Below are 15,905 nucleotides of genomic sequence, written 5' to 3' on the forward strand. Positions count from 1 at the left end.
GGAGTCAACAGCTAACTTCCTGCTTCATAGTTTCCCTTTGGACAAACAGTTTTTTTCCATGTTCTCTTGAAGTTATCAGGAAAGGAACAACATAGCCACAAGAGTACACTGTATGATCGCATCATGGCGGAGAGTTGGGGTTTAAGGAGACTGTGACGTGTGTAACATGGAAGCAGCATAAAGACATTAATCAGACTCCGCCGCATGGCAACAGGAATATTAATGAAACAGTCTATAGGCAACATGTAAACATCTTAATTACAGTAATCTGATTAATGACTAGGATCAGATTATTCAGGTAAGTAACAAGTCTTCTGTGGGAAGAAGAAACATGGGATAATATACTAACATGGCTGTCAGGCTGGCAGTGCTCATATTTCAACACAAACAGCTATTTCACTCACACTAATACAAGGAGGCAGCTCATTGTCTTTAAGTAGAAACACAAACACACACTCACACAGCAACACACTCGCCTCTACCTGACAGCAGGCCATTTCCTGCAGATAGACCTGTCCATATTCATACAGTCCTTCCGTGGGATGTAATCTTTGGTGCAGTGACAGCTAGTTAAGCAGCTCGCCTGAGCCTGACCTCATCCACTGCAACTTTAATTCACACAGACATTCTTAGTGTGTGTGTGTGTGTGACAGAGAGAGGTAAAGAGAGACACAAAGCTATGTCAACACCTATCCACAGAAAACACAGGCCAGAACATGCAGCCTGTATGCCTGGGTATAACCACAGCTATTTCATTACTAAGAACAACAGCATGCATCTGAAGCAGACACCTTCGATAAGTCGAAGCGTGTATTTACGCCTCGCACACAGCTCTGAGGGAATGGTGATAAACCCAGGAAGTGGCAGTCAGGGATAATAACACTGTGGAGGTGTGGTATCAGAGCGGAATTGGCTCATATAAAGAAATCTGGTTTAACAAACAAGCAGAGAATGGAAAAGCCATTTGAGGATTTATTTATTTATCCGTGTGCCACAGTGTTTAATTATTAATGGGCTCATTAGTGATGAGCCGAGGTTTGTGAAGAAACGTGTCATAGGTTTTTCTTTCCCCTCCATGGACAGCATGTTGGTGTAAATGAGTTTGTATCCGTTAGGATCGAAATGACAACTAATTCTTTGTCTAAACCCAACAAAACTCAAACTGATCAAAAACTACTCAGAAACCTAACTCCACTCCAACAGAACAGGACATTCATTATCAGAGGGCTAATGTCAGCACTGAAGGATATTAAGTATTTGCAGTTTTAATTAACAGAGGGGATGAAAAATCACACATGCTCTGGACAGGATTGAAATCACCAAATGGCCCATGCAATATTCATCCATGTGCGTGGTGAACTTTTGACACTGTCAGTAATCATCAGGAGAAGACTCTGATTTATCGGATAAAGATGAAGTGGTAAAAATTACCAAATGATGTACTCTGCAATCTTCATGTACTCTGCTGTACTGCGTTGACTACAACTTGGCTCATTTAGGTATTTTTCTTTTGGGTATGATATCTATAGCTCAATCCAAAAACACAGCCTCTCTGTAATGAAGTCAGGCGGGGAAACTGGAAGCAGTTTAGCCAGATGAGCTAACCCTTTATTTGGAGACATAACTGAAAGTCAGTGCCGCCATAATGTTGGTTAAAGTCTCTCATTACACGGGGAAACTGTGTGAACACAACTATGGTAAGTGTAACAGGACACAGTAAGTGATGGATGATTTGTGGAATACGTTTTGCTCCACACTGTTCAACTACACTACAACTGTAACATAACACAGCTATGATGACAGAAAGGATGGAAATCAGACTCAATCATCCTTTAACACTAGTGGGCCGGGTCACTTCAAGATCAATCACGGACAAACATCTTTGGCCTGTGCCTCTTCTCTTATTCTGTACGTGATGTGTTTTCAAATGTCAGTGTACGCTGAGCTGCACTGACATTTGTGATGTCTTCTGCTTCTCCTACGATTAAAGTGGAAGGATACATTAAAAGGAACCATCACTGGTTTTACTATTTCCTATTTTCTATTTTTCCTATTTCCTACGTGTGTATGTTTCCTCAAGTGATGTCACTTCAGTAAGAATTGGTTGTGGCTAAGGACTACTGACGTTTGAAAATGGCCGCTACTGAGCTGTTGGGGATCAAGTTGGATTGTGGGTAACGTAGGAACAAGGTTTTGACAAAGAAAAGAAGATATATCCAGTTTAGCTGCATAGATTTTGATCCTTTTGTTCACTGTCCAGCATGAATCTAACAATGTTATGGAAGGGTGATGCTAAATCAGAGGAGTTGTCTTTATTCACAGCACTGAGGCCAAACTGGAACACATCTGTCATGAAATATCAGCAACCAGGTTTGTTGCAAAGTTGATTCTTGATTGATTCTGGGCGGCTGTGGCTCGGATGTAGAGCGGGTCGTCCACTAATCAGAAGATCGGTGGTTCGATCCCCTCCAGTCTGCATGTCAAAGTGTCCTTAGGCAAGATACTGAACCCCAAGTTCTTCCCGAAGGCTGCGCCAATTGGTGTGTGAATGGTTAGTTTCTCAAACTGAGCACTTGTTTATGAATGTGAATATATAGTGTCAAAGTGCTGGTGCTTTAGTGGTCAGAAGACTAGAAAGGTCCATTTACCATTCTTCTTTGTCTGATTAATGTTAGCATTGTTCGAATGGTGGCCTCTGGGTCTGTTCTAACAATCAAAACTAATGATGTCTGGCTACAAAAAAACTTAGATCCCTATATTCTCACACTGCACTGAAGAGCAGGTCATGCAAGAGTACATGTTTTTCCACAAGAATGCAAAGGCCCCATCACACTGAAGGGCTGTCTAACAGGAGAAAAACTCCAGGCCACCTTGTGACATTCCAAGCTCTGCAGACGTTGCACTCAGTGTGCCGACTCAACTCCTGGCAGGATGCCTCTCAGACAGTGATGGAGTCTGACCTTTCCCTTCCTCTCTTCAAACAACATGGCCTTTAGATGCCTCTGACTCCGCATAATTCATTGATGGTGCCCTTCACATGAGCCTCTGAGGCTGTGCATCCAAACTCTGACCCGGCTGACAGCCCAGCAGCAGACACGCAGCGCTGCAGAGCGGGCAGGATGGATGGAAATGTCAACATCAGGCTCGCTCTGGCAGGTGGGTTAGGTTTGTGGATCGTACGTTGCCGAGCCGAGCTGCAAACCGCATTTCCATATTCATCTGTCTCTTCTACCTCTAGCCGACAGCTGAATACACACCAACACAAAACACAGGGTGTGATTTGGATGAGGAGGATCAGAATTTTAGGCAATGGCATATATGTTGTTTTAAAAACAAAGATACATTTGAATACAAAAATCAGAAGTTAAGTTAATGCTATGTTTAATTTGGTTAACTCTGATGTTTGCATGTGAATGTTTTACAGTCTCACTACACGTGTCACTTGACTTTTAGAATTCTGCAGCAGCGCTGACTTTGGAGGAAAATAACAGGCATGAAGCAAAGTTCAATCTTATTTTGTAGCTTTGACCATCCCTCCATTCTTTTGGCCATGGTAACGCAAGTACTCGCCAAAGTCATTGGTTAGATCTTGGAACGCTGTGACATCGCTAAAAATATGTCCAGTCCAGTCAGGTTCCAAACTAATTTTAACATTTTAGCCAGATTATGGAAAGCAGACTAGACTGAAACTTTAAGTGATTTTAATAATTATTCCTCATTACACTGAAAAACCATGATGCCAGTAATTAGGACTATAAAATTCAAGTTCAAGTTCAAGTTCAAGTCAGCTTTATTATCAATACTGCTATATGTACAGGACATACAGAGAATTGCGTTTCCCTCTATCCCGGGCAAAATGTAAATAATAAAATGTTAATTAACATATTAAATGTATTTAAATGACTATTAGGAATGAGTGTGTCTCATGGTTAAAGCAGGAAATAAATTAAAGCTTTTTTTAAGAAAAAGCTTTGTGCTGGTCATTGTGCCTGGAACATTAAATCAGGGCCTTGAATGTATGAACACAAGACTTTGTAACCTCGTCTGTGTGGTGTGTTGAGAACATTTTCCATGTGTTGCTTTTAGCCCAAATTGAATACATCTACCTTCTCAGATGAGTCATTTAGAATGATTACATTATTATTACATATACATGGATGTGTAGTTTGACCAAATCTTTTCTTACAGGCACTCTCTCTTCATTTCTTTAGCCTGTCATATATGTAGACGTCTAATTCAGCAGAAAGTTAAAAGCATGATTTCTGACCAAGCTGGAGAGTCTCTGCAGGGAGGCAGTGTGCAGCTGAGCCTCATTGACAGTCTGGCCAGCAGCCATCCCACCACTGGGCCTCTCTCGTCCTCTCATGGCGTGTCTTTGTGACTGAGAGGGGAGCTGGGATCACTGAGGGCTGCAGCCTCTTACAGATGTGTGCAGGGAGCCCCACTTTTCCCTTCTGGCATAAAAGCCAATCAATAAGAGGCATTTTCTTAATCTGCCCACCTCCCCCCTCCCTGGTAGGTTTCCACGCTTTGTGTGAGAGAACCCCCTGCCTGAGGGGCTTCCTCCACCTCGCCTCATCCCTTCATCCAAAAATCCATCCATTCTCAAATGCGTATCTTTAGCCTTCAGCCCAGAGGCCAAACAGCAGCGAACGTGCTTTGTCTTCATACTTGACTTCTTCCCTGCTCCAACTCTTTCATACTCTCATCTCTGTGATTTTCTGCATTAATTATTCAGGCCCTTCCAGCCTATGAATATAAATCTATTATGTCTGCCCTGCTACACTCTGCTTCAATTAACAGATTGGGGATGAAATTATATGGGGGGATAGCAGATCAGGCGATTAAAGGATTCATGAGAGCTCACTTCACCTTAAAATATTTATAGCAGCCTACCATCCAATGCAGTGAATGCATACATACTGTAGTACTGTTCAGCTGTGCAATGTACGGCCTGCAGAAATGTTCCAGCCATGTTCCTGTGGGATGTTAACTCAATTTAAAGAGTTCCTCCTGATTTTTCAGCAGATCCTGTGTTATTTCTCATTTAAAAGCACTCTGACTCGAACATTCCTGGAAGCATTTAGCATGATGGGTGCTCTGTGACACGGTGTGATATTCTGCTGGAGGCAGTCCAGTTTCAAACAGACTGTGGCCACAGATGGATACACCTGGTCAGCTGCAGCACTCGTGTACACTGTGGCATGCAAATAAGACCTGACTGGTATTAATGAGCCTAATGTGTGTGTTGAAAGCACACATCATTAGACTACCTGCCTGTACCTTTGTTACACAGAAGCGATGATTCATGCTGTTTATGCCGCACTCTGACCCCGACATTAGCATGCGGCAACTCGAAGCCATCTCACAGAAAGAGATGCGTCCTTGTCTCCACTAGCCCCTCTGAGGCTGCTCTGCTGATGGATGCTGAGACTACTTCTGAAGCAGATCAGAGGCTGGCATCACTTCCTCTACCGCTGTCCAGTGTGATCAACACTTGAGCTGACAGTGCTGTCATCAGCCATGCAGCACAGACACTGCGCAATGTGTTAGGGGCTACTGAGCTATGATTAGCTATGATGAACATACACTTTATTTCTCTGACTATATGAAAAAATCAAGTGAATGTTCAAAATATGGAAGCGTTTTCCCAAATTGGACAATCACAGTCAGCCTCGGACAACTGGTTAGAGTTCTGATATACACTCCTGAACAAAATTTGAAGACTGAGGGAAAAATAACCAGGTTTTAAGTAGACCTTCAAAATGCAAAAAGAAGTAACAGGAGCAAGAAAAAGGAATACAGAGTCAGCAGTTTATTGAAAACTGAAAACTTAAAACCAAACAGGCTGTTCATCAGCTGAGGACCACAGCCTCAAAGAGTCAAAATCTGCACAAAAATCAGGCATTCACACCGTCATGACCACCTGATGAAAAAGGCAAATAAGTTTTCTGTCTTGCAGAAGCCACACAAGCCGATGTTGGATGCAGTAAAACAGTTATTTTAAATTCTTTTAAATTTCTTCCTTGTTTGTTCCGGTCTTAAGTTTTTGTTCAGGAGTATACGTACATGTATATGTGTGGCCTTACTACCACATGCAGGAGGAGCTGATGATGATTTCAATATTTTCCCACCCTGAATTCATACACACTTCATGCACATGATTTTGTTTCTTCCCAGTCGATCTGAGCCGGGTTCAATATCCATTAACTGAACTTCTACTGACGTTCAGAACACACTCAACATCTAGACGTCTTTTTGATTGATTGTGAACATTCTCAGCAGGATCAAAATGTATTTTTATGTCTAAAGTTTGTGGAAAACAAAAGTATTCCTAGAGGTTATGCATCAGTGATGAATCTATCAGGTATTTACACCTGGATCAGAACTCAGCTCTGTTCCTGCTGCTGCTGGACTGAAAGAAAATGGAGATCCAGCAGCACTGATGTAGGCTGCTCAGTAGGAGGTTTTCTGCGACAGCTGCCATTGGAATATATATTCATACATACACAGCACATGCAGCCTCAGTGACTCACCAGGAATATCCTCTCCAGCTGATCCTGGATGTCCTTCATCCCAGGAAAGGCAGCCACTCCTTGGATCATCTCAATGAAAATGCAGCCCACTCCCCTTGAAGAGAGAACGACACGTGTTAAGGATTATTTTCATTTGTCATGATGTCATTTCCAGAAATGATAATACCATCATACCAATCACTGAAAAACACAACTGACTGCTCTGCTCTGTGTATAGTTTATACGTCCTGTTTAATCACGTCAACAAGCCTCAAAGTCAAAGTGCTTCTGAGGAGGTATTGATTTGTTTAATGGATGTTGGACTAAAAATGCAGGTTAAACTCAGTAAATCTGTAGATCAGTGAGACCTGTGAGGAGCTGCTACACGGAGAAATATCAAGTTCAGTAAAGAGGGAGAGCGAACGAGGCACGTGAGTGTGAGTGTGTGTGTGTGTGTGTGTGTGTGTGTGTGTGTGTGTGTGTGTGTAAATTGTTGCCAATGCTCATTTGTCAAAGAGCTATTGTTGCCTGACAGTTTTACTTTCTGGCTCAGTGCACACTCCCTCTCTGAGCCGAGACACCGGCAACGCAAGGGCAGAGAGAGGGGGAGAGAGAGAGAGAGAGAGAGAGAGAGAGAGAGATTCCTCACATTTCTCCTGAATCCTGCTGTGAATGAAATCCTGGATCATGGGGATCCATCCATCTCCATGACACAGCTGTAACCTCAGCATCCAGTGTTTCTACTGGAGCGTACAGAACAGCTCTGTTAGCTGAGGTGTGTGTGTGTGTGTGTGTGTGTGTGTGTGTGTGTGTGTGTGTGTGTGGCCATAGACAAAGGTCAGCTTCTCCATCTATAGGGTTATACCTAGAGATGTTCCGATACCATTTTTCCCCATTCCGATTCCGATACTTGTGCTGTTGGTATCGGCCAATCCGACACCAGTATGTTAAAATATCATACTACACCTGCATGACTGTGATATGATTATCATTGTGGTAAGGCCTGGCTCAGGTTAAACCATTTGTAAAACATGAATAAAAACAGCAAATTTAAGCCATTTATTTTAACATTCATTTTAGATATAACAGTATAATTATATTATATTTAAAAAAAAATAAAAATAAAGGGCAGTCACCATATTTTGAAATAAAAAAGGCAATTAAATAGAACAGTATAAAAAAGGTAAGTACAACAGCAACTTAAATAAAAAATCATAGGAATATATATATATATATATATATATATATATATAATTATATATATATAATATATATATATAATATATATATATATATATATATTCAACATATTGCATATGTTGTATGTTGCAGTCTTACTGATGGGAGCATCCAGCGTGAAATACTGCCACACCGCCAACATGATATGCTAGTGCTAGTTAGCTGCTAGTTAGCTTAGCTCCTAGCCACCGTAGTTCCTCTTTCATGCTAATAAGGAGAGGAGAAGTGGACAGGGTTGCAATCTGCAACTATACGGATAGATGTCACTAAATCCTTCACACTGCTTCTCTAAAGTTGGTGAACTTCATCTAGTAGACATGGTGAAACGTCGGCAATCATTGGAACCATGTTGGTGTCCACCTGATGATTCAGTACACTCTCTTTTAAGTCATAGTCCAAAATGGAAGCATAGATCTATAACAAGCTGAAACTGCAGGGTAGGTTGATTATTCTTGAGTTTGTCAGTATGAACGACCCAAGTAATCATGTGATCCGTTAATATAATGTTAATATAACAATATTTAGCTTTTAAAGCTAATCTAAAAAGAATCATTAGTTTTTAGGTGCCGCGATGGACTAAATGCATTTCTAGTCTTTCATGAAAAAACACAAAATAATTTGAATTTCTGCGGGAAGAATCATTTTCCAAATTAAAGGCAAAAATATTGTACCTTTTGTACCTTATGACAATTTAGAATTCATCAAAACATCCAGGTTCGGAGGTGTGGAGCTGTGTTAACTTTCAATACTTTCCTTTGTCACGTCAGTTGTCCTCTGTGTTTTTCAATGTTATCATTATTTTAAAAGATTTCACTCTGGTTTTTAATTCCAGTTAGTCTGAAAACCCTTGAGCTGATTCAGGGAATGTGTGAAGCTGGCAGGTCTGTTCAGGTACAGCAGCAGTGTACTCTGACATGAGACTCTTTTTGTGGTGCTGACCGGAATTCAAAACATTTGCTCCCCTCAGTGACAGTGGTTACTTTCATGGTACCACCATATAATCTGTGAGGATATATTTCTATTCTGATTGAATGTGTACATTTATGTGCAGCCTGTGATTGTTTCATCTTCGTCTTCTGGATTTCATAAAAACACATTTCTAAAACACAAAATCACCTTTTTCAAATGCCATGCAGTGATGATTTAAATACTGTCATGTCCACGTTTCTTAAAAAAAAATGTTGTAACACTGCTGTTGTAATTACACAGCGTTAAAGATACTGTGCCTGTTAGATCTTAGTAAACCAGTCCGTCACTGGGACCAGCTGTGCTCCTTAAGTTTAAGCACACACTAAATTAGCTTCAGTAAATACAGGTATGTTTGCTCACAGACACTTAATGAGCCCCTGTGATGGCAGCAGACCTGTATATGTTTGTGGGATTTACACCACAGAACACAACTAGTGGGATCGAAAGACATAAATAAATAAAGACCAAAACCAACTATGACCTGACCTCACTAATATTTGTCTCAGTTCTGAAGAATACAGTGGGAAATTGCCACTGTGGCGAATTACTGCAACTTTTTATTTCAAGCTTTGATGCTAGCGCCCTGTCACTCTCATTCACTGTCCAAGTCTCTTGACCAATGCTCGCTCTCTCTTTCTCTGTCTCAAACCTCTAGACACAAATCAAATTAAACTTCTTCGTGTCACTATTTTGCAGCCTAAATTGCAAGTCAGACACAGATTTAGAAGCTGGGTACATGAAATAAACAAAGCCAGAACAGAAAAGGCAGAGTATCAGAGTGTAGACGGTCTCAGTCTCAGGTTGGCCCGATCCAAGTGTCTGATTGGCTGGCCGCAGTGTGATGTCTTTTTCCAAAAGTTGAATCCGGCTCGACTTCTCTGCTGTGTTTTTTTGGCTGACACACCTGTGGCCTGTACCACTGAAGCAAAACGGACAACTTCCGCTGAAATGAATGGAAAAAGCTCAGTTTTCGGACCCGGTCTGAATGTACACTAAGCCTAAAATAATGACGTCTCTCTGCACTCCAAAATCAAACCCTCAGTCCTTTCTGGTTCTCTCATCATCACTCCTCTCTGCACTTTCCAACACACACTCAACCTGACTGAGTGTTACAGCAGGTCACAATCCAATCACAGTCATTTCTGACGCTGAGTTGAATTATCTGTCAGCAGGGACAGAAGCCCTTAGAGTAGTGAATGGAGACTTGCTTTTTTCTCTACAAAGTGTACTGTATCTGCTTGTTTTTTTTTCATTGTGCACTTGAGGCACAGATTTGTTGACAATAAAAGACCTGAAGATGTTCTGCAGTGCAGCGTACCATAACCCAACCTGTAAATGAATCTGTGAATGATCACACTTGAGCGATTTCGGCACTGACTCTGATTGACAGACGTGTGTGAGAGCTGCAACTGGGTGACGTGCTAAGGAAGGTAAAAATAGAGCGGCTCCATGCCTGTCTTCCATCACATCCTCCCTCCTCACAGATGGCAGCCTGTAACCTGTACGCTGCTGTGATGGATGCTTCTCATGGCAGGAAGACAGATCTGCACAACCTTTTGGTCCAGCAAGAGATGCTTTTTCATGGAAGACTGCTTCCTAAGTGACCAGGGGCGTGTGTTTGTGTGTGTGTGTGTGTGTGTGTGTGTCGCAGAGTGACTCTCAGGGGAATGGAACACCACCCTGTGGATTTGGCCACCTGCAAATACCCTTGAAGCAGGCACACACTCTGTCTGCCTCCCGACCCTCTGCCTCAAGCCTTGGACTGCTCTTTAATTGGATGCTGGTGAAAGCAGCTGAGGTTCATGGGATGTCCCTGCTGACTTCCTGTCCAGACAGAAGGGGTCAGCAAGGCTTGACTGAGAGGGGGGACAATGGCCGGTTTAGAGGGGGAACAGATTCCTCCACCTTATTTTCCATTTTCTGCTCAAACAGTTCTGATCAATTTGATTTCAAATCTTATCTGGTCAGGAGAAGACGATGAATCAGATATAACTTCATATATTTCAGCATCTCTGCATCCAAGTTAAATATTAACAATCTGGAAAGATTGACTCAGTAGTCAAAATTAAATTTGGTGGAGCATAATTACAGATGAATCATGTTTTATGAAAAAATAGAATCAGTGTTCTTCTGTTTGTCTTCTTGTTCTTTAGTCGATATGATTCATTTCAGTTTGTTGCTTTACTTCTGCTAATAATGAACAAATCATCATTAAACAATGTAATTATATTAAAATGGATCAAACAGAAACTGCCCAAGCTTTTCCAACATGTCTCGAGGCACGGGCATCAGACCCATCTAGTGAAGTGCAGACCACTGCCATAATATGTAATTAACAAGCTATGCATGTACCAAAGATGGAAAATAAAAGGTCAGATTTAAATCCGTCCTGATATGACAGCTGTACTCAGCTCTGGCTAATTAATGTAATTCTCTGAGTTGTTCTGCTGTTCACTATATAATTGTGTTGCTACGTTCAGTGTGGAGAACATAGGAGACAGTGGGTCCATGCCTGAGGGACACAAGTCAAGCAGAGGGGGCCTGGAGGTCCTCCTCCATAAGATTTTGAGTGCCAGGCACTGTATTTCCTGCATTCTGCTAAGTTTTTACAACAATGTGTGCTTTTTATGTATCTATTTCAAAGTCCTCTTTTTCTCTCAACATTTGGAAGTAAGAAGTATAAAGCTGCTTTCACATGATTAGAGATCTGATCTGAGATCACAGCATGTAGACAAAGTGCAGTGCAGTCAGCACCAAGATCAAATCAGAATTCTGATGCTGAGCTAATGTTTCAAACTAACTGTTTATATATCTATGAAGCATCTCCACTGTCACTGGGTATACCCGGCACAGCTACGTACAGAAACACTTAGTTTAGCACTGGAAGTAGCATTGGCAGTAGTTCCATCTGACTGCTGACATTCCTCCATGGATTAATGTTTCTGGTGAGATGGTGTTTGTTTTTAATATGTTGAGTTTGGGGGGGGTATTAAAGCTGCATGTGACGCTGATACTCTACATTACATATGGCTGTTATCTCATTGGTTTGGCTTTGAAAAGGTCAGCACAGATTTGGGTGTCACTACTACAAACTGTACAGTCTGACACCTTCCCTGTCATTCTCTCCCACAAATTCTGATTTATATGGGATGAATAATAACCCTCTACATGCTGATATCTATGCTATCTGTGCCAGACCAAAGAGGACTTGTTAAAGGAAAGAATAAAGAAGAACACTACACTATTATGTATCATTTAAATGCTCGGACATGTAGAAGACATGCAGTCTCTCTGTACATAAACTATCTGGCTTTTTGTTTCTTGTCACTTTCTGTGGCATACTGGTTAGCCTCATGAGCAACCAGTCTTTGGTTGTTTTTAATATGAATATGAGTGAGTACACCACTAATGTAATATCTACTGTATATGCAAACTAATTTGATATTCTTCTGTACAGAAAACTAGCTCATGTTACTTCTGATGACTTTGGAAGGACAACAAACTGTAAACGGAAACTGTAATCTCAATATTGGTCAGAAATAGTGCAATGGTGTATTCATTCAGCCCTACTTAAATTTGTATCACTATAGCTGCGTGACAATCAAATGAAGTTAAGTTAGTAACACACTGCGTTCTTGTCGTAGGCTCATTCATCTCTGTAGCAGCTCCATCTGTGTGAATGTGATAGATGTGTATGATTGTGCCTCTCCAAATCCACGCTGTCAGTGGGAGGAGGGATACGGGAGGTGAAGGGTGACCAAGGAGACAAAATACATAAGAGGACGAAGCTAAGATACCCAGCAGTGATTCATAAAGATCTCCAATCTACAGAATACTACAGCAACAACAAACCCCTTAGGTTAGGATGAGCTACAGATAAGTGGGATTTAATGTGTTTTTGTCTACACCATCATTTATTTAGATCCCTGTAGAAAAAACACAGATCTAGATCTTAATGGAACTGAATGAATCAAGGATAAATTACACAAAGAGTACATGATGAGAGTACAGGAGGGGGGATCTCAGGGTCAGGGGTTAGGAGTACCCACCACATGTCCAGACAGGTGGAGTAGTCCGTGGATCCCAGCAGGACATCTGGAGGCCGGTACCACAGGGTCACCACCTCATTGGAGTAGGTATGGCTGGGGACTGACTTGGCCCTGGCCAGTCCTGAGGGGAGCAACACAACAACAGCGTCTCAGAAAGCATTATCATTGAATGACCTTCACAGGGGTTCTGAAAACAAAGCACAGCGCTGGAGAGGAGCAGCCACACTCACACACACTTGGCAATGCATAACCTGCTTTCAGGATAACATTATAGTTCAGTGTTCCTCACCAGGAAATACAGCCATTGTAGCATACTGGAAGAATTATAATATAACATTTATGTGTTTCCAAATATACAACAGAAGAACAAAAAGACAAAAGACTGAAGCCTCAAATAAAACGTTGTGTGAAATAAATTAAATGTTCTTTTTTTTGGAGGCTGTAAACAGGAAGTATAATGTTGCCATGGAGTCAGTGAGTTAGCTGTGGGCTGTGCTGAATTAGCTTTTAGTACATCTTGTTTATAGTTTTATCCATGGATTACTCTGATACTGAAGAAAATATGATTTTTGGGCAACTTCTGGAGTTGGAGATAATCTGGTGTCTTTTCTCAACATTTTTAAGTGACAGACATTGGAGATAATATATCTTTGCAAAGTGCAAAGTCACATTGAATCTAAAAATATACGTATCATATATGTGTCTTTAGATCTCATTGAGTTACAGTATGACCCAGTTTGGTCCAATCAGGCACGACCATAACTGCTTCTGTGGGCAGCTGTAGATAGACATGCTGTCCGGATGAAGTTTAATTCTGGTGTCTGATCCTATCAGAAAATTCTCAAGTATCACAGAAAGTATCACAGAAAGTATCGGAGGTTTTAGATTCAGATGTGGAGTCGTCTTTAGTATCAAACTGGCATCACTGATACGTGTGGTTGAGTGTTGTCAGATGTATGCCCTGTTGAACGTGTAACCACACACAACAGTGATGTCACGCTGTCCTGAAAGTGTCCAAGTACACTTCTAAATCACTGCAGCAAGGTGAGAGGTTTCACCACTGGAGACTTTCAGCTATGTTACTCATTAGAAGGACATTTATTTTTATTTTTGGAAGAAGAGATTAACATCCAAGTCCTTGTTTAAACCTTGTCACGTGTATCCAAAAAGTTTCATGTGGAAGAACTTTTTTTTTTACCTGGTATGATTGATGTTGACTGAGATCTTGAAGGTTAAAATATTGCCTCATTATATTCTTGTGAGCTTTGCAATATTGCTCTCAACATTCAACGTGCAAACTCCACTTTGCAGACCTGTCTTTGTACTAACTCCTGCATTCAACCGCAACAAGCCTGAGATTGCCTTTTCAAATGGAAATCATGATGGAAGACCTTTGAGACTTCAGCGAGGAAGCGTGTGGCACAAATATCAGTCAGAGGAACCCCAAGGACCAAAAGACCAGTTTCCATCAAGTGATTTGGACATCAATGGACGTTTTTACATCAGAGTACACTTAATCAATGATGACGCTACAGCTGTCTACTGTTGCACCTATCATGCGGCTTTATGAAAACCATTTTTTTCAAAACCTTCTCCAGGGTTTTTAAAAGTACATGAGCACCTCCAGGTTGTTCCGTCTACGTGGTGAAACAAACCCAGGTTAGTTAAGTATCTGGTGATAGTACTCCCATAGCAGCTAATGGCAGAGCAGAGTGCAGATGCAGTGAGCTTTAATGAGGTCGATGGCATTACCTCTTTGTCTTTTCCCAAGTGGTCGGAGAGCTTAATTAAAGCATTTAGCCTGGTAAAAAAGGACTTCCTGCCCTGCTGTTAGTCCCCTGTGTGTGGGAGGAAGAAGGGCAGAGGGGAGAATAAATGAGAGGAGGGAGGGTGGTATTTAACATTTCCTTGTGTTGGAACACCCACAGGAGAAAGGGAGTTTGAGCCGGCATTCATCACGGCCGAGCACTGTAATTTCCACACACTGATCTAACGTGGAATAGATGCCATCAGCCCCTCACACTGAGAGAGAGGCTATCATTTCCGCTGCAGGCGTCCTGTGTGTGTATCATCATAAAAGAAAATGCAGTAGTAGGAGGATTGCCTGTTTGTGACATGGAGAGGTGCAGTGGAGTAAAATGGAACAAAGCATGTCTGAAGGAAGTAACACAAAACCGCTAATTCTAAAGGTCTATGAGTTCACAGTCTGACTCAAGCATAGACGCTCTTTTAGCCTGTGTGTAGCTTTGAAAAACGCAGTCACGACTACATGCTCATGCTGGTGACAGAACAAGGTTTGTTTTAAGACTTTACCGGAGAGAGAAGATGCACCGGAGACGGGGGAAAACAGAAACTGCAGGCTATGCAGCCAAACCCAGAGACACTCCAGCTGGCCGGGCAGAAGGGACTGACAGCAGAGGAGGTCAGTTTGTTTACCTGCAGCTCACAATCTGCTGCATCAGCATCACTGCTGGCTGCTTGTTTTACAAACCAATCGCAGAAAGAACTGTCTACTGTAGAGCTACACATAACACAGCCTCTATGCTTGACTTAAACCGTTAAACCTTAAACTCGTAGTCCTTCAAAAGTCTGAAGAGCACTTTGACACACAAGGTCAGCCCGTTGTGCTGCTTATACTCTTTTGTGCACGCAATTACATTTCAAGCAGTCAATGTAGTAAGATGTGGCCTTGAAATATATGTTTTCATCTCTATGACCACTCTCCATAAGTAAACGAGTCATAAATATGTAGTTTATTTCTAACAACAGTTACTTAATCAGGAAGAAATAGTGTATTTGCTGGGTACTATTTTCAGAGGCAGAATGATCCACATTTGCTACTCGAGTGAGTATTTGGAGCCGCAGGACGGTGAACACTACAATCATGGTAATGAAGGACTTAATAAGATATATCAGGCTACATGCACTAATCATTACTGGTTTTATTCATTTTATGTGATTTGTCGCCAGCTTTACTTTGATTTTTAGATCTTCATATTTGTGACATAAATGTGATGCGTGTATTTAAAGTATAGAAAAGTAATGAAGCAATTATAGAATTGTATTTAAAGATGAATGGAATAAGCAGAAAAAAGCTAACAGTCCAAATAATGAGCTTGTGTAATCAACAAGA

General features: G+C 41.4%; 1 protein-coding gene across 3 annotated transcripts in view; it reads right to left on the reverse strand.

The window, feature by feature from the left end:
* Positions 1 to 15,905, reverse strand: part of cdk14 (cyclin dependent kinase 14) — a 194,931-nt gene that overhangs the window by 78,518 nt on the left and 100,508 nt on the right. For all 3 annotated transcript variants that reach the window (XM_019279270.2, XM_019279271.2, XM_010739115.3), the window contains 2 exons: positions 12,773 to 12,893; positions 6,537 to 6,630 (listed from right to left, as the gene is read on the reverse strand). In XM_019279270.2, the coding sequence (XP_019134815.1) occupies positions 6,537 to 6,630; positions 12,773 to 12,893 (215 nt within the window). The remainder of the gene's footprint in view (positions 1 to 6,536; positions 6,631 to 12,772; positions 12,894 to 15,905) is intronic.

This window comes from Larimichthys crocea, chromosome XIII (genome assembly GCF_000972845.2).
Source record: "Larimichthys crocea isolate SSNF chromosome XIII, L_crocea_2.0, whole genome shotgun sequence".
NCBI lineage: Eukaryota > Metazoa > Chordata > Actinopteri > Sciaenidae > Larimichthys > Larimichthys crocea.